At 43.3% G+C, this 14597-nt stretch overlaps 5 protein-coding genes across 8 annotated transcripts; 2 read left to right on the plus strand and 3 right to left on the minus strand.

Moving 5' to 3' along the window:
* The first annotated feature begins 739 nt into the window (after nucleotides 1-739).
* Nucleotides 740-1418, plus strand: LOC117575643 (bifunctional transcriptional activator/DNA repair enzyme Ada). The gene has a single exon (XM_034259923.2). The coding sequence runs from the start codon at nucleotides 817-819 to the stop codon at nucleotides 1378-1380; it is 564 nt and encodes a 187-aa protein (XP_034115814.1). The 5' UTR covers nucleotides 740-816; the 3' UTR covers nucleotides 1381-1418.
* Nucleotides 1392-2532, minus strand: LOC117575644 (signal peptidase complex catalytic subunit SEC11A). The gene is made up of 4 exons (XM_034259924.2): nucleotides 2306-2532; nucleotides 1976-2235; nucleotides 1731-1908; nucleotides 1392-1669 (listed from the first exon to the last, which is right to left on the minus strand). The coding sequence occupies exons 1-4, from the start codon at nucleotides 2372-2374 to the stop codon at nucleotides 1619-1621; spliced, it is 558 nt and encodes a 185-aa protein (XP_034115815.1). The 5' UTR covers nucleotides 2375-2532; the 3' UTR covers nucleotides 1392-1618.
* A 554-nt stretch (nucleotides 2533-3086) lies between these two features.
* Nucleotides 3087-4093, plus strand: LOC117575091 (probable peptidyl-tRNA hydrolase 2). Its single transcript, XM_034259192.2, has 2 exons — nucleotides 3087-3386; nucleotides 3442-4093. Exons 1-2 carry the CDS (start codon nucleotides 3198-3200, stop codon nucleotides 3811-3813), a joined length of 561 nt encoding a protein of 186 aa, XP_034115083.1. The 5' UTR covers nucleotides 3087-3197; the 3' UTR covers nucleotides 3814-4093.
* On the minus strand, nucleotides 4012-4749 carry LOC117574378 (density-regulated protein homolog). The gene has a single exon (XM_034258212.2). It carries the CDS (start codon nucleotides 4680-4682, stop codon nucleotides 4122-4124), a length of 561 nt encoding a protein of 186 aa, XP_034114103.1. The 5' UTR covers nucleotides 4683-4749; the 3' UTR covers nucleotides 4012-4121.
* Nucleotides 4750-5193: 444 nt separating this feature from the next.
* On the minus strand, nucleotides 5194-14439 carry LOC117575089 (transcription initiation factor TFIID subunit 1). Of its 4 annotated transcripts, XM_034259185.2 has the most exons (13): nucleotides 14016-14439; nucleotides 13633-13961; nucleotides 13428-13574; nucleotides 12504-13365; nucleotides 12062-12445; nucleotides 11288-12005; nucleotides 8873-11234; nucleotides 8668-8810; nucleotides 8287-8608; nucleotides 7326-7424; nucleotides 6696-6887; nucleotides 6363-6452; nucleotides 5194-6176 (listed from the first exon to the last, which is right to left on the minus strand). In XM_034259185.2, exons 1-13 carry the CDS (start codon nucleotides 14225-14227, stop codon nucleotides 5593-5595), a joined length of 6444 nt encoding a protein of 2147 aa, XP_034115076.1. In that variant the 5' UTR covers nucleotides 14228-14439; the 3' UTR covers nucleotides 5194-5592. The 4 variants fall into 4 exon arrangements, with proteins under 4 accessions (XP_034115076.1, XP_034115078.1, XP_034115077.1 ...); XM_034259187.2 differs by lacking the exon at nucleotides 7326-7424 and having other exon boundaries at nucleotides 14016-14438; XM_034259186.2 differs by lacking the exon at nucleotides 6363-6452 and having other exon boundaries at nucleotides 14016-14438.
* Nucleotides 14440-14597: the final 158 nt, after the last annotated feature.

Consider the following 14597-nt stretch of genomic DNA (forward strand, 5'->3'; position numbering starts at 1 on the left):
TGATATCTTGACTAATTTGCAAAACTGAAAAATAACCAGTAAAATTCATCAAGTGCCTTCATCAAAGTCGGTCTGTATCTGTGATGGATAGTATTTTAAGTCCACATTATAAATCGCTGATACATGACTTGAACTAAGCTCAAGGTTATTTCTATAGTTGAAAATATTTACTAAATAGGACACACATGTATTTATTTACAAATTCAATTTATTAAAATCAAACCTGTATCATGTTTATGTATTTCCCTAATTTATTACATTATTTTCAAAATGTGTCAACTAAATTTTAATTGATTTTAAATTCCCCGCGCATATATGATGTTACTGCTGTATGTTTATCGATGAGAATATCGCTTTCTCTGAAACTCTTATAATTCATAGCAACCAGCTTTTGAAGTAATGCAATTGGTAATTGCAATTCTTTTTGGTATACAAATCCTCATACATGCTTTTCCAGTATTTTTAGAATTTTAAACTGCTATCACTCACAATTTTTACTTCATCCTTCGTTCGTATGAAAAAATCTGATTTTCAATTTTAGAGTCCATTATTTAAATAAACTGGTTACTTTTACCTAAATTTTTATCTCTGGGAGAAACCCACACAATTAACATGTTTTAAATTGCCTGGATTTTTTGTAAATCACGAAAATAATCGCCACTATTTTTACGCGCTTCAAAAATATACTAATATGGTATATGAAGAGTGACCAGTTGGCTGAGGCTTAGAACGATTTCAAAAATATCGATAATCCGATGTTCACCACTCAGAAGGCAACCAAACTAACATTTTTAAATACTAAATAAGAAACTTAATATGTGGCTATCAAATAACTTGCAAGTGTGCTTAACACACTTAAAGACAACGCCAAAGATCATTAAATATGGTTTTATGGATTCCAAATTTGGACGAATGCTGCTGGGACTCACAACCATAGTAAAGGGCGCTAAAAGCTGCAACACAATTTGCGTATTGTATTTTATACAAGAAAACGAAATTTCAACATTGAAAGAGGTGCAGCAACGTTGGCCCAACGTAGAATTCGTGGAGGATGCTGAATCCATTAATCAAGTCGTCGAAATCCTATCGGTCGATAAGGAGAACACCGCTGCAATCGACGTTGCTGTGGTGGGAACAGATTTACAGTTTGCCGTTTGGAACGAATTGATTAAATTAAAGGCGGGCAAAACGTTGACTTACAGCGAACTAGCTGAGCTGGTGGAGCGTCCCAAGGCGGTGCGAGCGGTGGCAAATGCTGTGGCAAAGAATGAGGTGTCCATACTGATACCTTGTCATCGTATTGTATCCAAAAGCGGCGCTGTTAAATATCATTGGGGTGCAAAGCTTAAGAGCGATTTGTTGGCATACGAAGCAAAATAAATATAAATATATAATTTAAAAATTCACTTTTATTGAAATTCAGCTCCGGACTCGTTTTTTTCCATTTAACTTCGAACCTAAGATTGTTCTTATTCTGTGTGTGGTGTCTTATAAAAAAACAAATGACAAATTCAACTGAAATGCAAACAGGCTCAAGAGATTGTGCATCCCTGGCATTATCCATATAGCTAATGCCCGCAGATCCTACTTAAATTGTAACTATATATCTATACTGGTCCTATTCTCGATGCAGCAGCACAAATATTGCCAGAATCGAGAGTATAGCCCACTGCAAAGCAAAGAATAAGTTAGAAAACAAGAAATTTACAATAATTTTAGTAGTAGCTTACCTTAACTTTTGGATATTCGTTCATGAAGATCGTGATAATGCCAACATATGGCAGAAACCCTCTGGCGCGGCCTACTATGTCCTTCTTGGTCAACCAGAGCTGTCCTGGCGCATACAGTCCTCGGTCATCCACATTGTTGTTGTCACCCTTGGTCAGGAACTTAACGGAACCATCTTCCCTATATAACATAGTAGAATATAACTATTTAATTACTATTCAATTAAGGTGAATATAGTTCTACGCACTTCTCGTGCAACTTGATCACACGATGCACTATGGGTATGTCCCGTCCCTCCACCTTGAAGACCACAATCTCGCCAACACGCACCGGCTCTTCCTTATAGTTGGTGAGGAACAACAAATCGCCACGATGAAAAGCCGGCTCCATGCTGCCGCTCAAGACAACAACAATGGGCGATTCACTGCCGGTGACAACCATAAGACCCTTCCATATCATCAGGGCCGAGGAGACGATCATGGCAAAGCTTAGCACTTGATAAAGTGACTGCAATTATAATGCAACATTTGATATCAAGCTTAAATTAATTACACAGAAAAGTATTGGCGACGCATACCTGACGCTTATTCATGCGATTAAAGTCGCCCATCATTTCGTCTATCTGCAACATGCTGGCTATACCCATGTTTGTGCCTTTGTTATTTGTTTTGTTACGAACAATAAGCAAAGCAAGTCTACAGTTTTTTGTTTGCAAAAAAGTTTTTCTAGGCGAGTTCCACGAAGACAAAAAATGACAGGTTGCAAGCGGCGGACGCGTTGGTCCGACACGTCAGTAGGGATAGCAGTGTAACTGAGTTACAAAATATATCAACAGTTTAAATATGTCCGCAAAATATACTAGAACTGCATTCATTTTTGTCTAAACTGTATTCCCAGTCATAAATCAATATAATCGTTTTACATGAAATCGACTTATTTAAGAAAAAATAATAATATTATATCTCTTTAAATAATAAATATAGTAACAAGCTTGCACTTAATGAACAATTTTAAGGAGCTTTGCAGTAGTTGAAATAAAAACTGTAAGCTTCTTGATATCGATTTGAGCTGCCCTGGTATACTACAAAGCTGCATCAGCTGATCGATAACGTTATAGCCCTTTATTTATTTTAGAATCTAAATTATATAACAATTCCAAATTATTTCGTAAGTCTCACAATAAAAAATCTTTCGTAGTACAATAAAAAAGAGTTGATCATAAAAATAATACAATTTTGAAACAAAAAGAGATTCAAAAGGCCTCGCGCCATTGACTAATTTTTATCGATTTCACTCGAACCCATTAGTAATTGGCGGTATATTTTAGTATATTTTACGCAGCAACGAGGATATATTTTAAAATTCAAATAGCTGTCGCACTGCTGGTGTGGTTGGTGTGTGCACATTCTGCTCGAAGTGAATTTCACAAATTTATTGAATAGAAATTTGCAATAGATACTAAAAGAACAATGGGTGACAAGCTGTTGGATACAACACAAATTATAAATGGCTTGGCTGTGATGATATCATTCTTTGTCGGCTACAAATATGCATTGAAACGTGGTGAAGCGTGCGCAAAAATCGACGATACACCAGCGTCTACGAAGGAGACGACAGAGGAAGGCGCTGCAGCTGCAGCAGTTACTGTTGCCGACAAAGTAAGTTATCGAAATTGCAATTAACAGTAACTTATAGTGATGACTTGCTTTACAGAACTATGGCGGCTTCAATGACAATTTTAAAATGGTGCTCGTGGTGCGCAATGATCTGAAAATGGGCAAGGGCAAGATAGCCTCACAATGTTCACATGGCGCTGTCGGTGCATATCAAAGAGCTGTGACACGAACACCCCGCTTACTGCGCGCCTGGGAGCAATGCGGTTGTGCCAAGATTGCTGTGCGCGTCGACAGCGAGGCCGAACTGATGGCAATCAAACGGTCCGCGGAACAAAAGCTGCTGAACACGTGCCTCATACGCGACGCTGGGCGCACACAAATCGAACCCAATTCAAAGACTGTGCTGGCTATTGGACCAGCGGCAGCTGATGACATCGATCGGGTCACCGGCCATTTGAAGCTGTTGTAGAAAGTTCATACACTGAACACACACATACATGATGAAGAATCACACGCTTAGCCAGACGCCTCTTGCGAAGGTGCACATAGGAAACCAACCAATCAATCCCTAAACCCCAAAATTTCAAAGCAATATGTGAGCGCATGTGGACACCACAACACACACGACTGTGACAAGCCAGTTAATTGAAGCAAAGAAGAAAGGAAAATCCTGCTGCATTGTTGCGTTTACTGTAAAACTGAGCTATTACATATTAAATCATTTGTGATGCTATTGTCTTTCTTAACAATTCCTTGTTCTTGGCATTTTTGTTATAACTAATGATGACCCTTCTTGCCCTCGCCACAATCCTCTAAGGCATCCACAGTCACTTCCTCCCACTTCTGGGGTATTACCTTAAACAGCTCTTCTCTCACATCGCCCTGAATAACAATTGCATTATCCGTGGTCACCGACGCGCCACAAGCGAATTTGTTGCCAAAGAATTTGGCTGCCGAACGCAAATCAATTTTGAATGTACTCATGCCGGTCACAATGGTCACTCGCTTGTTCTTGCCACGGGTGGCACACGACAAGCAAATACGTTTGGGTGCATCGTCATCATCACATTTTTCCTTTTTCACCCGCAGCAATCCCTTACCGCCGCGTTTCTGACGCTTCTTCTCCACCTCATTGCAGCATTCGCTATCCTCGGCCTCGCGTAAAGTGAGTTTTTCATAGTCTTCGGGCAAATTCTTGGCCAGCCATTCTTTGCATTTCTCATACTCGGAATAAAACTCACAATACTCGATGGGCATGGAACAATTGCCACAATATTTCACTTCAAGGGGATATTTGATATCTGCCAAAACAGATTCGGATTCATTTCTAGAATCCATTGAAATTTTAAACCAAATAAATGTGCCGAGTATTATTTGTGATCAGCAGTTGATATAAGACAATGCCTGCTGTGATTTGTATTCCAATTTTAACTGGAATTACAAAATCTTAAACAATTTTTCAAATATTAAAAACAAGGTTTTCAATATATAAATTTTTTCGTTAACTAAAGCTATCTTAGGATATCTAGTCGTTTGTTTTTGCATCTGATTTTGGACAATGTATTCACACAATAAATATCATATAAATATAATATGTTTAGTAGATTATGAAATGTCGAGCAAACATAAATAAAAAATCTGAATTGTCGTGGACAATCATGTTACAAACCTTTAGAAATTCTTATTGATTGGGTATAGTGATTTTTAATTAAATTATTAAAGAAAGTTGGTGAAGTTAATAAGGAAGAATTCAGGGAAGATTCCTTTTGTTTGCATATCCGCCTGTAACAGAAAAATTATCAGATACAATAAAATTTTTGAGAAAATTTTTGTTAATCAGCCAATAGAGTAAATTTTTGCCACTTAATGTGCGATATATTTTTTTTTACTTTTTATGCAAAAATATACAATTATTTGTTTCAAGTAACTGAAATCGAAAGAGAACATTTGCTTTTAATGCAAAAATGTCTGAATGCTTTAATATACAATTATTTATTTAAAGAAACTGAAATCGTTAAAAATGATTAAATCTTTTTGCATCTTTCTCCAACTAAAATTAACTTATCTTAAAGCAACTAGACATTTCCACTAGTCACTTGTTGTTTTGATTAATTCTAATGTATAACAGTTATGAAAGTAAAAAAGTCGTTCATTGAGTAGAAAATTATAAGGCATAAGAAAAAATAAAGAAAATAAACCTGATAAAACAGTTGAAATATTTGAAGTGTTACACATGATAATTGTTCAACTAAAATGTCATCCAATCGAATTCGTTTTCTCCTTGTTGCTGCTGTTGTTGTTGCTGCTGCTGCTGTTGCTCATCATGTTGTTGCTGCAACATTGGCGGCTGAGCGTGCAGCTGCTGAAGCTCCTGAGCTGGCTGATAGTCAGATGCTTGTGACTGATAATCAACAGGCTGAACGGGTTCATTGGATGCATCCAACAGATAGATTTGCGATTGTTGAGCTGAGTGATGCTGCTGCTGCTGGGCAGCCAATTCACTATCATCGAAGACCTCTTTCTTGATGCGAACGCCACCGTTGTTATCCTCCTCATCGCTCTCGGATATATCCAGATCTTCGTCTATGCCCATGCCATTATTATTGCTCGTCGAGGGCATCTCATCATCCTGTGACTGCATCATGCCAGCTGCCGCTGCTGCACTCGTGCTTGCTTCGGGTGGATTATACTGTCCATTATCGTCCTGAGACTGAGCCATAAAATCGGAGAAGGCGCTCTGTGCATTGTAGTTTTCATTGTAGTTCTGACGTGGCTTGTGCATGGCCAGAAAGTCCGATGGGTCGTAATTTGGATCAACATCAAGGGACTCATCTGCAAAATCAAATAACAGCGATTAGCATAAATCGAAAGACAAAGGATGTAGGACAATAATAAATAGTTATAAAAACAAGCCGTGCGCTTTTAGAAAATGCGTTATTTTTTCGAAAGGAAAAACAAGAAAAAAGAGCAGGGAAAAGGGCTAGAGAAAATGGAATTGGATGGGTTTATAATATGAACCTTGCTGCTGTTGAGCGTAGTAGCCAAGACCGCTCAACTGCACCATAGCTTCAGCCGCTTGCTGGCTGTCATCCTCGCCGCATTGCTCCTCTAATCACACAATAGCGAAAGTAAATTGTATATATAAAATGTAGAAACAGAATCCAAAGCACACAGAGAATAATACATTTAGATTTTTTTTGGGTAAAATAGAAGAGTCTCGCAAAAAGTTACGTAAATCATATTTAAATATTTGAGATATCAACTTGCAACACACACAAATACGAATACATAATTGTTGTGCACAACTTCAACTAAAAATAAATGCAATTTAATGCACATCACATAACACACCTGCCATCTGTTGTGCCTCTAGATCAACCTCCATCTTAATGTTCTTGGGATCAATGTAATCCATGGTATCGCCGCTGGTTGCATTGAGTCGTTCCCCTTGATCCAATATATTGGCAGCATTATTCTCATCCTCGGATACCTCCTGAAAATCTTCCTCGTCATCCTCATCATCGTCTGTGGAGCATTGCAGATCTAAACGCATTTCATTGGCAAGATATAAAACATTGATTAATAACGTATAAGTGACAAGAATGTGCTAAAAGAACTGAAACAATTGTCAAGTAAAATAAACAAATTAAAGTGATTTATTTTGTAAAATTTTTCAAATGAAAAATAACTAATTTAAATAGCAAATTATAAGAAAACAATCAAGAGACTTGTATAAAACTAATGTATTAATTAATTAAATTAAATCCAAACCAAATGCAAAAATTTAGTATGAAAGCTTTTGGGGAATTAAGTGGATGTGTGTTTATTCGTTGTGAGTGTAAATAAATAGATGGTTAATTAATAAAAGTTAAAGAAAAATCAAATACAAATGTGTGGGTGTATGAGTGTGCATGTGTGTGTATGTGTGCGCTATGTATTGTTGCTGTGGTCCACATATAACGCCGTATACATAAGTCTTACCTTCGTCCAGAAAGTAAGCTTGCGTCTGACTCATGTTAGAGCCAAGACTGTCCTTTCGGGGACGGCCCCGACCACGTTTAACCGGATTCGAGTTTTTGACTAGAATTGGATTTGTTTGTTTTGATTTTTATAGAGATACTGTATTACAAGTACTTAATATACGAGTAAATAAATGGTGGAAAACATTGATATATAACTTGCTTGCAATTTATGGAATTTTCAATTTTTCAATCTGTGTGTTTTAATTGTTTTTATTTTTTGATTTCGAAATTGAGCGCAAAAAAATGCTTAACAAAAAAAAAAGTAATAACAATTACAAAAACAAAAATTTGATTTCTGTTGAAAGCAATTTGCAATTGTGCATAAGTTTTTAAGGAACAATAAGTATTTATATAGATATAGTTCCCAATGGCGCATTTTGGCACACATGAAAAGCTCGACTGGGACACTTTGATTACATTGAGCTAATAGGTTTTCTCGACGATGAAATGGACATAACAAACGATCATGCAGTTGTCACTAGAATAACATCAACTTAGAATGTATTTTCTAAATCAAAATTTATACACAATTATTGCCTGTTCTCTTGACGCTAATACAAACATAAAATAACTTCCACATAGCAACTGGAATCAAAAAGGTTAGATTAGTATGGAGGATGGAACCCGATCTGTAGACCATTACCAAGAAAGAGGTTCATGTGTGTCGAAAGGTTTAAGCATATGTACATACATTCTATACGGATTCTATGATTCTGTATATGATGCAAGCAAGAGGAATAAGCAAAAGCATTACCAATAATTAAACAAGACTAAGGAACTAGACTATATGGTTGCGTTTGATTGAAATATATATATATGTATATATGATGTATATGAATTGATGCAAAACCAATTCCTGACTAGGATTATATGGATTAGTTGTAGTAGATGATTTAACATTGAGTCTAGCTCGCGCATACCCTCTTCCACCGGATCACGTTGTTTGCGTGGTCTGCCCCTACCGCGTTTCACCTCGCCGGCAGCTGGTGGCGGCGGTTTGCGCAACGCTGCTGCCGCATGCGATTGACTTGTGTCCGCGCCCATTGTACGATGTATGGAATTGGGTGGCACAAGTCCAACATGGCCCTCCACATCGATGTAATCATCGCCGGGCGAACTGGCGCGACTCCTCATGTCGTAATCATCGTTACCCCAGGCCTCATCAAATTCAGGTGCTTCGGCTCTGGCCTTCTCCTGCGTTTTCAATATGTTCTGCTCCAGCTGACCGCAGTGATTTGCAAACTACAAATAGGAGTACATTAGTTTTACAGTAGTTATTAATAAACTCGACAAGTGCTTACCTCTTCGAGCTGTGTTTGTGCATACTCCAAGATCTTCTTGGCAAACGCCGTGTACGGTGCCTCGCTGCCATTGTATTGCTCGCAGTTGGCCGCAATGAGTTCAATGTCGCGCAGAAAATCGGCACGACTGTGATAGATATGATCTGTGCAAAGTTTTGAGTGTATTAATTTCAAAATATTTTGTAACATTTCGCTCTCCACTTACTTTCAATGTTCTTGCCAATAGTTTCCAGATCCATCGGCTTTTTAATCAGCGTATAATAGTCTTTGATGGCCTTCTTGTTGACCGGCTTAAGGAAAGGCCAAGCCTCGGACATCGAACGGATTTGTGAGTGCAGTTTCTCAAAGATGAATGACAACGCCACCTGATCATCGTCGTCCAGCAGCGGATTGATTGCCTTCTCCAGACGCATCAGTTTATCCTCGCGCTCCGCCAGCAACTCGAAGCATTTGTCGAACATGCGCTGGGCAGCGGATGTGTAGGCGCTCGTATCCCCATTATAGAGCACCGAATTGTCCACGATCTGCTTGAGATCCTCAAGAAACTGTTCGCGACTCGTGTAGCGACGTTGACGAATTTGTTCGCGCATCGTCTGCAGATCCATGGGCTTGGTAACGACCAGATGATAGTCCGGCACCCGTTTGGCATTCACTGGGAACAGGAATGGTGTCACATCCTGCATGGAGCGCAACTCGTTGAGGATGTTCTCCAGTATGGACGAAAGCACCACAACGGGATCGGTGCGTCGGCGATTGGCAGTCTTATTGTGACGCTGCAAGTAATCGCAGTGCACCTCGTTGGCCATGCGTCGCTTCTTCTTGCCGGAGCCATCGCGTGGCATCTTGAGCGTGAGGCCGCCACGTCGCTTCGACTCCTCGCCACTCTGTCCATGACGCTTGAGCACTTTGCTGCTCAGTGTGACCTTGGTGCCATCCACATTGACCAGATCGTCGTCGTCCATATTCATCTCCCGCTCGCTCTGCTCGTCCATGTCGTCGGCCAGCGAGGGATTCGATTGCGACAGACTGCTCTGCATGCCCGTGTACAGTGGACACGCTTTGTTGGTGCGCATGTGTCCCACCTGACCGCAGGCGCCGCACTTGAGCTTCAGATCCGGCTTCAGCTTGAACTTCTTGCGCGACGGACTCACCTCCTTGTGGCTGTTGTCGCGCTCCTTGTGCGCATGTCCGCCCGAGCTCTTGGGATCGCCCAGCGAAGTCGGCATGCCACCCGGCTGCAGCTTCTGGTTTTGCGCCAGCTGCGCGAGTCGCTCGCGCTCCTGGTTGCGCTTGATGCGACGCAGCTGCTCCTGGATGCGTCGCTTCTCGCGCTTCATCTCCTCCTTCTGCTGTTCGTCCAGTGTGGCAAACTGCTTGATGAACTGCTCATCCTTCGTGGTGCGTATCTTGATGTAGGCATCAATCACAGCCTGGCGACGCACCGTCTCCACACGCGTGTACTCCTTGCCATCGTTACCCTTGAAGGTGCGCGTAATCCGCAAGATGCGTCCCTGATTGCTCTGCGCCATCGTCTGTTGGGTGGCCTCCTCCTTGGCCTTGGCCGCCTTATTACCGCCATCGCCCTGCTCATCGTCCAGCTGGCGCAACAACTCCTGACGCTCCTGCTCTTCGCGTTCCAGTGACAGCTGTGTTGAGGTCTTCTTGTTGGCCAACATGTTCTCCAGATTCTTGCCCAACTCCTCTAAGTCGGACTCTTCGGAGGCCGACGACTCATCCTCATCGGTGGAGAGCACTTCGGAGCTGGCAAGCACACGATTCTGTAGATCAAAGATGCGCTGACACTCCTCCTTGTAGCGCTCCTGATGCTCCGCAATGGAGAAGCGATTGCCACGCGAGAACTTATCCATGCCCTCCTCACCGGCTTTGGCCTTCTCCGTGGACAACGTACGCACCACATCGATGACTTCCCAGCGCGTCAGTTTCTTGATCTCCTCCTCGGGCACCTTGAACTTGCGCAGCAGCTCCTTGGCACGCTGCAGCGGCAGACGACGCAGATCAGCATCGGTGCCCGTCACCGAACGCTTCGGCTGCGATTCCTGCTCCTCTTTCGTTTGTGTGGGTTTGTTGGGCACCCGCACATAAGAGAAGCCTTCGCCACAGCCCGTGGGATCAGCGGGGCCGCTCAACTGAAGCAAACACTTGCCACGCATGGCCTGGATGTAGGCACGTGTAGTGTTCCAGGGCGCCACCTTGACCTCATCGTCGAGTAGTTGCGCCTCCTCGTCATCATCCTCTTGCGGCGCAAACAACGATTTCTCACCATAGCCAGCATCCTTGAGTCGCTGTTCGGCTGCAATCATGCTAAAGTACGCACAGCATTGCTCTGGCGAGACCATGGCGCGAATTTCCTCCTCGGAGGGCAGACGAAACTCTGGTTTAATCACCCACCAATTGGAGTCCATTCCTGTACGCTTAAAGTCCGCACATTGCTTCAAACGTTTGCGGATGCTGCTCTCCGAGTGAGCTGGAAACGCGCGCTTCACATCGTCCATGCGAATACGACGCGGATTATCGCGACTCTTCCAAAACAAACGATAGATAAACACCTGCAAAACCAGCATTAATACGACTGACCAGAGTGAACGAACCTCTTACGCACCTGCAGAAAGTCACGCGTAAAGTTGTTGGCACGCTTCGAATTGGGACCCGGCACCTCGTACAGTGGACACTCCTGACCCACGGTGAAGATGGCGCTCACCACTCGTATAAAATAACTGTTTCTTGTGCGTATGATGAGAAAGTCGTTGGGCAACATCTTGTGCGGATAAATCGGTGCACGATACATGTTATTCTCCAGCGCCTGAATACACTGTCCAGGATGCAGAATACCCAGAAACGGACTGGTGTGTGCAAAGGCCACCTCACCGTACACATAATCCTGTGGTCCGCTATCCTTCTCCGCCTTGCGTTTGTAGTAGTTTTTGATCTTGGAGCACATGCCCACCTGATTCATCAGCGGCGGATGCTCCTCACAGAACTCAGCGAGCACAATGTCACCATCCTTACCACTCAGATCCTCAGGATTGCGCATAAAGAAGACATCTCCGCCACCTGACGCAATGCGTTCCACTTCTCGCTGTTTTGCCTTCTTGACAATGTGCTTCAGCAACGGATAAACTGGATGTTGTTGGACTATCGTTAGCGGACCATGCGAGAACTTCTTAAGCGGCGGACGATGGAATGAGCGCAGCTTCATTGGACCCATGTGTGTGGGCACAAATGGAGCACGCAGCTCCACCACCGGCGTCGAGTGCTGTATGAGATTACCGCCGCCCACTTTAAGGCGCAACGTGGGTTCCGTTTTAGGTGTGTAATAGCTGCAAAGAGTTGAGGTTAATCTTTAAGCAATTAAACAATTGTAGCATTGTCTTACGAGTCATTGGATATGTTAAAGGGATCACGATCAGGACTCTTGGGTGGCGGTGGCGGCGTATCCTCGGCCAGCACATTGATGACACCCGCTTTACCCAGCAGAATCTTCGATTTCTTGACATGAGGATGCGGTATCTTAATCTTGGGCGGTGGTCCCACATTCTTGTTGATCTTGCTGGGATCAATGTCATCGGGTATGCCGAGTATAATGTTCTCATCGTTGGGATCCAATGTCAACACTTTCGGCTTGGGCACCTTGCTCATCTGCTGTGCATCCCAAATCACCTCATCCTCCCATTTGTGATAGATGAGTTCCTCGTTCTCCACGGGAAACAAACTGTACCAGGTGTCATCTGGAGCTTCCACCTGTTTGTTTTGCGCCGCACTACAAAATTAAACATGTTAACTACGAAGTATGGAACAATTGAGTTGCCAAAACTTACCTCTGCAGCGCCTTCTTGGTAGAACCACCTCCAGAGTTTTTGTTCCCGCTGCTGCCGCCACCGCCGCTATTCGAGCCCACTGGCAACGCAGTCTTGGGACTACTGAAGGCGCCCGCAGTGCGAGATCCGCTTGAGGGCAGCCAGCCAGCTGCATTCGTCTTGGAATTGAGCTTCTGCAGCACCTTGGCTTTGATGTCATTGCCATCCCACACGACATCATCCTCCCAGTGCAGTTGTGAAACCATCAGAAACGCGTCGTCCGCAATGCTCGGCTGTTCCACAACATCCACGGTAGTAGTGATCACCGCCACCTCGCCATTAAACTTATTCTGTGTCCCGCCTGAGGACGCCGTCTTGGTCTTGAAACCATAGTTGAATCCCTCACCCGAGTCAGGCACTTCAAGCATATCGTACCAGATCTGGGCTGGGCCATAACGCCAATCGGCCACCTTGGGCTTCTGATCGTTGTTGTCACCGCTGTCCGGTCCCTCGGGACGCACATCCTCGCTGTTCAGATCGCTTAGCAGTTTGTCCTCATCATCGGGCTGACATTCGGAGGGTGAAGGTTCAGGTCCAAAGTGCAAATCGAAGCCACGTCGCCGTGGTTCATCCGAATCGCTTGGCGAGTCTGAACCACCTGCATTAGGCCGCTGATCACGCGACTGATTCCGCTTTCGGCGTCGCTTGCGGACGTGACGCCAAATTTGAGGTAAACTGGTCGGTTTGCCAGGACCAAAGAGACGCGAGAAACGCAGCACTTTCTGCGGCCGAAAGTCCGGAAAGAGATCACAGACATCGACATTTTGGTATTTTGATGGCAGAATGTCAGCCAGCGGTGTATCCAAACGACGATCAGCTTCAGCTAAACAACGGAAATGGAGCAATTAAAGTTTAATCTTCTTTAACAGATGTTTTCAAAGCTACCTTTGGCTTCCAGTGCTTTTGCATCGGCGCTGGGCGAAGTCTCTGTGTTGCCAGCTTTGGTAGCTTCATCATTGCTGCCTGTGGATGAAGTACTAACGCTTCTCATGGGCGCACTGGGCGGCGGCATCAGTTCCTTGTCATCCTTGGCTGCCAAATGCAAATAACCATTAGTTTTTAAACTATGGAAATAAATTACAACACCTACTTGACTTGGCCTCCACCTTGGAAGCGGGTATCGCATCCTCCAGATCATCAAATGTAGATGCAGACTCAACTGGTGTCGCTGCTGGCGGCGATGGCGTGCGTGGGCAGTCTTCGGATAGCTCCGTAATATCGGAATAATCAATAGCATCGTCTTGGGCCTTGATGGCGCCATCCTCATTCGCTTCATTACTGGTGCTCGCCTTTAAAGCATCGAAGGCACTCAAGTTATCCGACCCATCCGCTGTTGGTTTGTCCTCGTTATCCTCATCGGAATTAGCGTCTCCACCAGGCTGATCAATCACCTCGTTCAGCAGCGAATTTAAACCCAATCTGCAAAGATGTTTTCATGTAGAACACATTTCTGACGAGGAATGCGCCACTCACTTGGCCAAGGAGCTAAGATTCTCGCGAAGCTCAGCATCGAATGCATGTCCACCTCGCTCATCATCGTCGTCCATCAGCTTGCCCTCGGAATCAATGTTGCCAAACAGTATTCCGGTCAAGTCCATGCCCCCCATTTCCATGTCGTTGCCCTCGTTAGCCGCATTGCCGCCAATGGAGCCCTCATCGCTGTCATTGTCCGATGCGGTGTCCATGTTGCTGCTGTATTTAACTCTCTTTCACTTACATTCGATTAATTTTTATTTAACATTGCTCAGCAGCTGTTGCAAGACGCTTTTTGTTTATTTGTTTACGTTTAACAAGCGTTTTAATTTTATTTTTTCGCCGTTTGGAAAAAATTCTGCGTTCTCTGCAGTTTTGGTGATCAAAACTGTGTGGCCGATTGCTGCAAGTGTTAAATTGACAACTGTTAATTACGAAAGTGTGGCGGCATGTCGATTTTACTTAACAGCCTTAGCATAGAAGAGAACCAAATTGTTGCCTCATTTCCCCTAGTGTGGATTTCGTTTTCGCAAATCCACACAATCCACATGCTGTTTATTTTCTAGTTGTAAGCCAGTTAAA

This window comes from Drosophila albomicans, chromosome 2R (genome assembly GCF_009650485.2).
Source record: "Drosophila albomicans strain 15112-1751.03 chromosome 2R, ASM965048v2, whole genome shotgun sequence".
Classification (NCBI taxonomy): Eukaryota; Metazoa; Arthropoda; class Insecta; order Diptera; family Drosophilidae; genus Drosophila; species Drosophila albomicans.